Here is a 12,530-nt window from a genome sequence, read left to right as displayed (position 1 = left end):
AGTGAGAGATATATCTCTTAAGAAAATACCTTAGAGGTTGATTAAAAGTAATGAATGAAATTTCTTAGGTAAATTTGACAGAAAAAGTGTGCAAGTGGGGGGCGGCCAGGTAGCACAGTGAGTAAGAGCACCGGCCCCTGAGTCAGGATGACCTGGGATCGAATCCAGGCTCAGATACTTAGCACCACACCCAGAAATAACTGGCTGTGTAACCTTGAGCAAGTTACTTAACCCCAATTGCTTTAGAAAAAAAAAGTGTTCAAGTCAGTGGCTGAGATGAGATTTTTTTGTGTTGTTGACAGCACCAAAATATGCCATTTTCTCATGGTTGGTTTTTTTTTTTTTTTGCTTTTTTAAAAGCAAATAAAACATGTGGTAGATGCAGATGAAGGGAAGAAAAATATGTATTTCGCAAAGACTTTTGAAAAAGTACATACATTTAATGATAGTGACAGATACAGTCTTTACTAATGAACAAATCACAGAATTAAAATTTCATTTTTTTTTTGTACTTCATACAATCACATTTCAGTATTTTTCTTACACAATGACAAATTGACTCCAAGGGTAGACAAAAAACAACTAACTCTTGGTGAAGTAGGTTACATTTGTATATTCACCAAGTAGATCGTATGAGGGGGTCAAATGCTCTACATAAATATAACAAAATGAAAGATTTGATGTTTCTTTCCTTCAATTACATATATTTGCTGTGTACTTACAGAAAATACAGTTGTACTTCCCTCCTCCTGACCTAACTACTTTTCATAGAGTTCAGAATAAACCTAAGAGAAGTTATCATTTGTAACAGTCCATTACACAGGAATCTGGGCTTGTTTCTGAAGTATGTATGGAATGTCCTTCTACTGACAACAACACACTGGTTTTTATGAACAAGTATTAAAAAGCATACCTGCTAGGTTATATTTAAAGGAGAAAAGGAATTTACTGGCACACACATTGCAAACTTATAAAAAAAGTAATAGGCAGTATGGGGTAGTGGCAAAAGATTTGGACTCAGGAGACCTATGTTTCAGCTGTCTCTAACACTTCTACAGTTACTGTGCAACCATGTTTTTAATTTAAAAAAACTCTTTGAACCTCGTTTTTCTCAATGTAAAATGGGAGTGATACTTGCTCTCCTAAGTTACAAAGGTTGTCATGAGCAAAAAACCAAAAAACTTTTTTTGGAGTAAATCTTAGAATCCTATATAAATGTAATAAATATGGTTGCAACTGGAAATAGCCAAAAAAAATTTTTTCTTCACTGATTTATAAAAAATACTTGAGGTCAGATGGAGGGATTTTATTGTTGGCAAAGTGGTCCCAGAGATCCAGGAAGATGGGTTCAAGTCTGTTTCTGACACCTACTGGTTGGTTACCTACAGGCAAGTCACTTAAATTCTCAGTGTTACAGACAACTTTCTAAGAAAATAGCTTGCAAAGCATAAACTTTATCTGGAATGGTAAAGGGAGTTTCATCACCCAGGAGTTCCTTGTATCAATTTCCCTATTATTAACTTTGCTCTTTTTTCTCTTAAAAAAAAATCAGTATCAACATGGAAGTTCTGGAGATTAATTTGGACTTGTATGCCAGAAATAACAAAATAATAGAAATATATTTCCCCTTCCCCAAAATGTAGTTTAGAATTGCAGGATGTAAGAGTTGGAAGGAACCTCAGAGATATTTAATACAATCTCTAACTGAACAAGAGTCCCTTCTACAATACAATTGACAACTGTGCACTACATCTTGAAAATCCTCTGATGATGGGAACACCATTTCTTCTCATGGCAGCCCATTTTACTTTTGGCCAGTAATCACTGCTAGGCTTTCCATATATTGAACCAAAATCTTTTTTCTTCAATTTCCACCAAGTGCTATTCTTTCCTGAATGCAAGAATAAAATTTATTCTCTTTTCTACACAATGGCCCTGCATATTTTTGAATATGGAAATAAGAAAACACTGTTCTAGGAGTCAGGAAGACCTGGCCCTAGCAAGTTATTTAACCTTTCTTGCTTCATTTTTTTTTTTTTTTTACTTTTTGGAGGGGGGGAGGGCAGGGCAATTGGGCTTAAGTGACTTGCCCAAGGTCACATGGCAGTGTCTGAGGCCAAATTTGAACTCAGATCCTCCTGACTCCAGGGCTCTATTCATTGCATCACCTAGAGGCCCCTATGTGCTTCAGTTTCTTAATCTGTAAAATGAATGGGTTGACCTTGACAGTCACTAAGATGCCTTCCAGATCTAAACCTATGATCCTTTGTACTTCCTCAGTATTTTCTTTTCTAGACTAAATAATCTTGGTTTCTGTTAAAGTATACTCTCCAATTGCCTCACCTTTCTGGTCATTTTTCTCTGGAATGCTCCATTTTATTTATTTAATTATTTTTTAAGCAATCAGAGTTAAGTGACTTGCTCAAGGTTACACGGCCAGTTATTTCTGGGTGTGGTGCTAAGTATCTGAGCCCAGATTTGATCCCCAGGTCATCCCGACACTGGAGCCAGTGCTCTTACTCGCTGAGCCACCTGGCTGCCCCTTCCATTTTTTTTTAAAAAGCAATATTCTCCTTAAAATATGGTCCTTGGATGTAAATAAAATCCTCAAAACCTCATCCACCCAGAGCATAGTACATTTAGAATATTACCTCCCTTTGTTTCGGATACTGTGCCTTAAAAAAAAAAATAACCTAGTATATAGCATTATTATTTTTTGGTTGTCATGCCATACTATGATCTCAATTTGAGCTTGTAATCTTATAAATGTCCCACAGCTTTTTCTTATGAACTGTTTTGTGACCATACTTCCCCTATCCTACACTTGTGAAGTAATTTTTTTGGAGCCCAAGGCAGAACTTTGCATTTATTCCTATTATATTTTATCTTGTTTTGGTCCATTGCTTTAGCTCATTAAAGATTTTTTTTGATTCAGAGCCTGTCAAAAACATGTTAACTATACCTCTCAGCTTCATATCACCTGAAAATTTAAGGAGCATGTTAGAAGGATTCACACAAAGAAGAAAATAGTTTATGCTTTTTATTACTGAAACTTCCGTCTGGTGGCTAAGAAGTATGGGGAATGATAGTGGATAGTATATTTTAACAGTCTAAGCAATCAATGAGAAGCCAAATATTACCAATATACAACCTTAGATAGAATTTTGTTCTCATCTTTTAATTCAATTAAATTCAGAGAGCATTTGTTAAATGTTGCACATTTCCTTTATGTGTACCTACCCTCTGATCAATTTAGCTTATTTGCAGATCCTTGTAAACAACATTCATTCTACCACTTCCAGGCTTTTGCACAAGCAATCCTGTGTACGGCATGTTCCCACCTACACTTTTTACAACCTTTAATTTCCTTCCAGGCTCAGAGGGTTTTACTGATTTCCCTGTGTATTTGTGCCCTCCCTATAAAAACGTGTATCTATCTCCTCAGTAGAATATAAGTTCTTTGAGGGTCAGTGGGGTGGGAACAATATCTTAATCCTCCCCCTCCCTCTCTTCCTGCATTGTTTTAGGGACTATTTGCCTGTTTACTAAAAGAAGATGAGGTCCCTCACTTGTTTTCAGTAGAGTGTTCACAGATGGGATTCTGGCTCGTGATTAGGTCATTCAAAAGGCAAAGGACTTTCCCTGAGCTTGTGACCCATCTCTCTAAGTTATCCAGCACCTATGTTAAGCTAATCACATTAGTGTCCAACTCTGCTCACTCTCCTTTGATTACCAATTGCTTTCCCCAAAGTGTCAAGGTCCATTCATGATTCCATGCAACAGCAGCAAAATAAATGGCTAAGAGGAGAAAGCAACCAGCAAACAGCTTAAGCTGGAAATAATCAGATACAGTGAAGATACAGACCAGTCAAAATCCTCAACGCACACAGCTTTGGTTCATTCTTTTAAAATCCTCAGCAAATCTGTGTGGGGAAAAGAGAACTAATACTTAGTTTCTTCCCGCCCTCCTTGTCTTTTCTCTCCCTCCATCTCCCTCTCCCCTTCCCCCAAACAAGGGCTGTACTTCAAAGGAGACAATGCATTTAAACATGGCATATGCCTGGTAAATTTGTTTTCACAGCTTCTAACTGACAGCTTTGTTCTAGAATGTGCTACCTTTCTTGGCAGTCTAGAAATAATACTGCCACAGAGGTGGTTTAGCCTTCTGGCTATAAGAATTTTACTTTAGTGCTTCTTTTGAGGGAAGCAACTGCAAATGTCTGAGAAATATTCTGGAATGTCCCAAGCTAGCATGTTAGAAGATGGATGTGTCAGAACACACCCATGCAGGAGATTATGCAGGAGATTCACTCACCCCACCCCCACCCCTTAACCCCTGCAAAACATCCATGCATGTAAAATGGACACAGGCCATAGTTGGCCTATTATGTGCCAGACACTTCACAAATTTCATGTGCTTCTCACAACAATCCTGGGAGGAAAGATTATCCCCATTATCCCCATTTTACAGTTGAGGAAACTGACACAGTCAGGTTAAATGATTCAATCAGGGTCACACAACTCTTAAGTGTTTAAGGCCAGATTTGAACTTAGGTCTTTCTGTCTCCAGGCCCAGCGCTCTATCCACCTCTATCCCTCTACTCCACCACCTAGTTGCCTAGTCAAAAGAAAACTGGATTCCAGCTCTTTCTTACTACCTGGATGTTGAACATTCTGTTTCCTCCTCTTAAAGATGAAGAGGTTGGTAAGGTCCCTTCCACCTAGGGCTATGATAACCTCTAGCAATCTTTTTAAAATTCCCAATGAAACCATGATGAGCTTAGTAGAATCATTTTTTTTAGCTTACCAAACAATTTCTAAAATAGTCATACTATTTGTGTCCAGTATCTCATGATGAAAATTTCCTTTGTGAAAGAGTGGTTTGCTATTTTGGAAGCTGAGGTGGGGAGAGGATCAGTGAATAGAGATAGCAAGGGGAAAAAACAAGAATGGACTAACAATGAAACATTAAAAAATGCACGTAAGAGCAGAAGGAATTTCAAAAAGGGACACAAACAGGACATTTTTGTCACTACCATATTAAAACAAAAACTGTATTAACAGAAGTTCAGTTACATATATAGTCTTCTTCTGTCCTTTCTCTATGTTTGTTGATATGAATTTTGTGATAAAAATTTTTTTAAAGGAAAAAGAAATGATTCACCCATTAACTAGTTTCAGGTAGGATGGGAGGAGGCTCAAACACCTCAAACCAAACAACAACAGAAACCTTTGGCAAAACCTTGCTCCAGAAAGCAGAGTTCCTGTCTTCTTTTTCATCTTAATTCTTGAAATTCAGTTCATTCTCAGTCCAACAGCCTTTTCTTTGGGGAGTTGGTTCTGTCTTGTGTCTGTGGCTCAACAGTGCATGAATGTTGCCTTGTATCTCTTAATTTTGATATCCAGTGTCAATGAATTCTAGTCCTTATCTTACTGGAATGCTGTGACATCATAATGGATTTACTCCTTTGCAAAAGCAAGGACCACTTCACTAAAAATAGGAAGCTTTTGTAAATCAAACTTTTCTGCCAACTGAATGCTTTTTTGATACGGCTGTTTTACAAATGGTTATGACATATAATAGAAAGAAAACATTACACTTAGAAACATAGATGTTGACAGTGTCTACTTAAGACAAAATTAAGGAGAAATCTAGCAATTTTCTGGTTAATTTGATACACATAGACTGTGAATACACAGAAGTTCTTACTCCCAAGGGGGATGGTGATAAAGGAAGAGGGGTTGAACAATCAAGATTGGCAATTATTTATATGAAATTCCTCCCACTCCCACTAATATGTTTCATTGTAAAGGGTTCAAAGACACTGATGAACTTCAACTGTTGATTTTTTTAAAAAACACAAAATATATCAAGAGCTTATCTATCTCTCACCTCATAAAGTGAGCCTGTGAAAGACAATCAATATAAGATTCCCCAGACACAACACTCTGGCAGATACGCAGAGCTATGTAGCAATACTGTGCCTTTGCAGTGAAATTTCTAAATCCTAAGAGACACTAGAATTCTGATGACCTAAATTAGCACTGGCCTTTCACGCTGTCATTGGTATCAAATGAAATGTTTCCTGGATTAATCTGATGTAGCGGAGGCAGCCGGGACTCCAAAGGCTTGTCAGTGGAGGACTGAATAGTCTGATTTCTCTTTCTCAACATTTGTCCAACTCCCATCATGGGAAACCTGCCTCTACTTTTCACACAATTTGGACTCCCCAGAGGATGTGTGGTGCCATTAGGAGGAACTGCTGGAGGAGAACACATACCCTCTTCTCTTGAAGGGCTATTTTTTTCTTCATAGGCAAAAGAGACTGGAGTAGAATGTGGGGGAGCTTTGCTAGGGGAGATACTCCCCAGTGGTAAGACTGGGGATAATGTCCTTTCATTAGAGTTTCTTCGTAAAATGTTCACTGGTGAACTCAAAATCCTATAGTGATGAGTTGGAGAGAGCAGTTCCATTTGGTCCTCTCGATCAACAGATTCAAATGACCGTACAACATCTAGGATCAAATGAGCTTCCTTTGACTGGATTCCCATGCTTGTTGATTCTTGCTGATGAAGCTCCTGCTTCTTCATAATTCTTGGGGTCCTGGGATGCTGAATTTCAAGATATTCCAGGGAACAAGAAGCAATACATCCAGTCTTGGCTCCTATAGCAGCTTCGTGGAAGGGGCTAAGGCCACGAAATGAATCTGCAATCAAGAAAATCAAATTATAGAAAAAACCAAAAGTGCCTGATATAACTTGTCTGATATCAACAGGATAACTAAGAACAGGAAGATAGTAAATAACTTTTTTTTTCTTTTAAAAAAAATGATAAATTATAAGTTAGTCAATAAAAACAAATTTTCCATATATAAAGGCCAGAAAAATATGATTGTATAAGAAACCATGAATCTATTACATATTTAATGTATACTTTAATATATAAGTATTTTTAAACAATATAGCATATCAATCATGATAATTATATATTATCATATATATAATATATATAATATATAATATCATCATAATTATAATATAATAATATCATTATAATCAAAATTTTTGCTATATATGGCTGTGCTTTCCTGGGTCTCCATCTGAGTTCCCTTCTGATCTCTTCTGTGTATTTTAAAAATGTTTCTGTGGTTTTCCCTTAATTCCTTTCATTTCCTTACTACTAATCTTCCCAAGTCCATAACCCCAAACCCATCCAAATAAAAGCCTTCCCTTTAACAAATAATGATAATTAAGCAAAACAAATTTATGTTAAACCTATATTTTATCACCCCTCATCCAAGAGGAAGAAGGCATGCTTCATCATTAGTCTTCTGAAGTTGTTATGATTACAAGCCATTTATGCACACATAAAGTTAACTGTTTTAAAAATCATTTTACTGACATCTAATTGAGCAAAATAGTTTTCAATAATTTTCTTTATTTTCTCTTCATCTGTTGTGAGTTCTTTTTCATTTTTGATATTAACAATTTGGGTTTTCTTTTTTAAAAAATCAGATTAGCAAATGGTATGTCTATTTGTTTAAAAAAACAACTCTAGCTCCTAGTATTATTTATAATTGAATGGGGTTTTTTTTGTTTTGTTTTCAATTTTGTTTATCTCTTTGACTTTCAGAATTCCTACCTTAGTGGTAAGCTAGTTTTTTAAAATTTATAGATAGGATACAAAAGTATCTTTTTAAAAAAGAAAATGGGGGAAAAAATTGACAGACTAAACTCTGGGTTTAATCTAATATGATAAGGTCAAAGATAATTATCAGTTTCGCACTTGACTGAAAAATCAACCTTTTAAGTACAAGATGGGGGATTCATAGTTAGACAGGAACTATATTGAAAAAGATCTGTGAGCCTATAGAGTCTCAGCATAAAGAATCAGCAATGTGACATAGCACCCCAAAAGAGGTATTAAGATGCATTGAGGAGCACAGCTTCTAAGAGTAGAGGAGATATTAGTCTTACTGTACCCTGTTCTTGTCAGACCTCATCTCAAGTAATGTTTTAATTTCTGGGCTTCTAAGTTTATACAGGACATTGCTAAACTGGAGAGTATCCAGAAGAAGGCAACCAGGATGGCAGAGAGTCTGCAGTGCATGACATGAGAAAAGAAGACTTTGGAAAGACACAATAGTGATGCTTAATATTTGAAGGGTGGTCATATTAGGGAGGAATTAGAAGTATTCTGTTTGGTTCCAGAGGGTGAACCAAGAGCAAAGTGTAGAAGTTGCAAGGAGGCTAAATTATTGTTTGATATTGTGAAAGACCACCTAACAATTAGAGCTGTCCCAAAATGGAATGGACTGCTCTGATGAGACCTCAGAGGTTTTCCAAAAGAGGTTGGATGACCAATTTTTGAATGTGCTACATTGGGCATTTCTTTGATGTTTAGGTTATCCCATATGGCTGTTTAAAGTCCTTCCAAATCTAAAATTCTGTAATTCTATGAAAGAAACTCCAAATTAAACATACTTACAAATATTATAGCCATAATCCAGATATTTCAGGTCAAAGAGAATGTCACATGAAACCAGGAAGAAAGTATGAAAGAATCAAATATCAAAGAATCATAATCAGGATCACACAAAATTTGGTGGTAACTTGCCTTAGAGAAAGTAAATCTTGGAATATGATATCCCAAAAGACAAAAGAAAAATACCTACAACTGCTCATTCAAAAAAGCTTCTCAAAGAAACTATAAATATTGTCATGGTATCTTTAAAGTTCAAATGGGATGTTGAGAGAAGGAAAGTCTGTACTGACAGCTGGGGAGTGGATTGAAAAAAATGTCTTACTATAAGATATCTTGCCCCATGGAGTCAGGAAAAGAGTGTGTGTTTTGGAGTTTTGATTTATGGGAAGGAAATGAGTCTTGGTAAAGAGAATGTTGGAAAGAAGCTGGAAAAGGAAGAGGTTAAAAAGATGGACAGCTCTTTTCTGAGGAAGATGTTTTCACCTTTATCTTGAGGATTTCTTGAGAAGAAACTATCTTTGGTGTCTTGAGAGAGATGTGGAACTTTGTTTTCACAAGTGAAGAAGAGTCATTTGCTGTTATAGTAAGGATTTGAGGTGACTAATTTAGACATTTTCCATAATCAAAATATTGTAAATAATTATCTGTTTTTGCTTTATTATTAATTTTATTTGTTCTTAAATTTGTATATGAGTAACTACTATTAGGAAAGGAGAGTTTTCCAGTATGTTAAATAAATGACATTTAATGAACTAGTTTGGGGACTTAATTAACTAATGAATAAAAACTAATACTTTTGTTAATTAGAAAGAAAACATCCAAGTACACCCTCTAAATAACTATAAACATCTATATAACAAGGATAAAAATGGGAAAAATTCAAGTAGCAAACTAAAGGAGAGATCTACAAGTGTGGTAAATCCTATAAAACCTGGCTACACAACCAAGAATAATTTATTCCTGAAAAGTGACTATAATGTTACAGAGGAGAAAATGGGGGAAAATAGAATAGAGAGTTTAAAGCATTCCTTTTGAGAAAAATAGAGCTGGGGACCAGTCGTTCCCCTCTTTTTACACAAACACTAGAGACAAAAGAAACCTAGAAATGTAACTGTTTTTGACAAATTTGAGAGAACTAAATAATAATTAGGTGTCTACATCTTAATAGGGAGAAAGATCATTATCCCTTCAAAACCTCACCTTTTTTAAGAGCCAAAGAAAACCTCAAGTCTTGAGGGGAATCTGGTGCTGTTTTGTTTGATTTAAGAGAGTAAAGAAAACCAAGGAGAAAAAGCATATGGAAAGGAAGAAGTAAAAAAGAGGGAGGCACTTACTGTTCTTCATTACAGGTATGCATCATAATAAGAATATATAAACATGGAAGTGGGGTAAGGAGATATAATTACCTTATGAACTTTCATCTGAAGTTGGAAAAGAAAGCCGAACACACACATGAAAAATGGAATGTAGAAATACATTAAAATCAATTGGGAAATGGAAGGGACAGAGAGAAGGAAGAGGAAGGTTTAAAAGGCTGGGTAGAATTGAAGAGGAAATAATTAGAAACAAATAAAAATAAGTCCTCCTTTTATTATGGAGGTCACATTATGAAGGGAGCTTAAAAGGAGGAAAAGATTGAGATCCAGCAACTTAGATACGGGCTGGGTTTATAGAGGAAGGAGAAAAGGGTAAGATCAGACTATTTCAATTATAGATAATTATTATTAATCACAGGGGCAGCTAGGTGGACCAGTGGATGGAGTGCTAGACCTGGAATCAGGAAGACTCATCTTCATGACTTCAAATCTGGCCTTAGACAAGTACTTGCAGTGGGATCCTGGGCAAGTCACTTAAATCTTATTTTATTTTCTTCATTTCCTCATCTCTAAAATGAGATGGAGAGAGAAATGGCAAACCACTCCAGTATCTCTGCCAAGAAAAACGCAAATGGGATCACAAAAAGAAATCAGATATGACTGAAAACAAAAAAGACTGAACAACAACTACTGAGTAACTGAACTATAAATGCTAATACATTTATTTCACTTTTCTTTTTCCTTATAAAAGGATCAGGAGGCAGACAAAGAAAGGATGATGCAAGGAAAAAACCTAAACAATCATATCCATGAATGTAAATGAGATGGGAATTCCCATAAAACAGAGGAGGGTGGCTAAATGAAACAGAAAGCAAAATTTAACAATATATTATTTAACATTCTCCTACTGACCCTGTTCTTGACCTTACAGACTTCAAAATCATGCCTCTACTTTTCTCTTCTGGAACTTTCCTTCTCACTCTGGAATATCCTACCACCCCTATGGTTTGCTCATAGAATATCCCTTCACAAAATTTTCCTTTTTCTCTCATCAGTGAGTTGTTCCTGAAACCTCCTTTTTAAAAAGGGGCCCAGGCTGGCCTATCTTCATTCTTCTTTCAGCAATAAAGGTGATTTTCCAGACTTCAAAATCATATACATACACCCTCCAACCAGATAGCCAAGTGCTGTCATCCCACATCCCCCACTGTGCTTTTCAGCTTCTTTTTTCGTGTTATCTTCCTCCACTATTGAGGACAGGAAATAGTTTTCTTATTGTTTGTATTTGTTATCTCCAGCTCTCAAGATACTGGCATACAATAAGCATTTAATCAATCATTTCTTCTTTCAAAAATACTTGAAATATAAAATCTCACACAAAGTTATGATGAAAGATTGGAGTAGAATGTGTTACATCTCCAGTTAATCCAAAAGAGTGGAAGTGACAATCATGATCTCATAAAAAAGAATAGTAAAAATGTAAACAGCAAAAAGAGTTAAGCAAGGAAACTAAATTTTGTTTAAATGTAACATAGAAAATGAAGTAAAATAAATATTAAACACAAGTGTACCCCAAATGAAGCATATTAAGTATTTAAAAGAAAATCTCATTGAACTTCAGGGGAAAACAGACAAAAGAGTAATTTTGGAGAATCTTAATTTGCTCCTTTCTTATTTAGCCACATTTAAGCAAAATATAAGCATGATAAGAATTAAAAATCTGAATAACATTTCAGAAAGGCTCAATATGATAGTTCTTTGGCAATTACTTAATGGGAATTAAGAGGAATATACATATTGCTTGATTCTATATGACACTCAACATAAATAAATGTAGAAAAATCAAATAATCCATTACTGATTATGACACAAAATCATAATCAATAAAGTTAAAGAAAGGAAGTCTTAAGTGGAGACAAAAGATTGTGTAAGTCAAAAAACAAATTATAGACATGACAGAAAATTTTATCAAAGAAAATTATAGTGAACATTAAGAAACCTGTGAGATGAAGCCAAAGCAGTTTTAACAGGAAAAATTATATCTCAACAAAAAGCTAAGAAAGTCACAAACACACAAAAAAGAAATGTTGAAAGATAAAATTGAAAAAAATTTTGATGAATAAATAAAATTTTGAGGTTTATAAAGAGACTAATAAAGTGAAACATCATTAACTAACTTTTAAGGAAGGAAATACTAAATAAGCAAGATAAAAAATATATAAAAGGAGAAATCACAACTAATGATGAGGAAATAAAAGGAATTTAGCCATCATTTTGCCTAATTACATGGCAACTTATTTCAATGGATAACAACAAATTCACATTTATAAAAGTATAAAATAGCTGAACAAGACACCAAATCACTTTAATTTTCAAGTGCAACTCTCTGAGGGTTATACAGAAGGAAATGACTTGCATTATATAGAGAGAATTAATTTGAGTTTCTTTACCTGGGAATTCCCTATACCTGTGAAATCAGAGGTGTAGTCCCCATCCTTATCACTATCAAGTAGGTAAGAGACAGAGGAAAGGGATCTATGAATACAATAATTTTTAAGGCAGCACTTTTTATTAGAGTAAATAATTGTAAACAAAATGGGTGCCCATCATTTAAGGAACAGTTGAACAAGTTGTAACATGAATGCAATGGAAATGAAGGCTATGATAGGTTCAGAGATATATGGAAGGACATATATGACCTGATGTAGAATGAAGAAAGCAGAACCAGA

At 35.2% G+C, this 12,530-nt stretch overlaps 1 protein-coding gene across 1 annotated transcript in view; it reads right to left on the bottom strand.

Moving 5' to 3' along the window:
* Window positions 1-419: 419 nt before the first annotated feature.
* The window catches only part of HUNK (hormonally up-regulated Neu-associated kinase), a 148,901-nt gene continuing 136,790 nt past the window's right edge, over window positions 420-12,530 (bottom strand). The window contains exon 10 of the mRNA XM_069074894.1: window positions 420-6,707. Within this exon, the coding sequence (XP_068930995.1) occupies window positions 6,040-6,707 (668 nt within the window). The 3' untranslated portion in view covers window positions 420-6,039. The remainder of the gene's footprint in view (window positions 6,708-12,530) is intronic.

This window comes from Petaurus breviceps, unplaced genomic scaffold (assembly GCF_028583685.1).
Source record: "Petaurus breviceps papuanus isolate PSGF00001 unplaced genomic scaffold, PetGlider_PUasm1.0 90897, whole genome shotgun sequence".
Lineage (NCBI taxonomy): Eukaryota > Metazoa > Chordata > Mammalia > Diprotodontia > Petauridae > Petaurus > Petaurus breviceps.
Note: the sequence above shows the minus strand (reverse complement) of the source record. Positions and strands in the feature narration are given on the sequence as shown.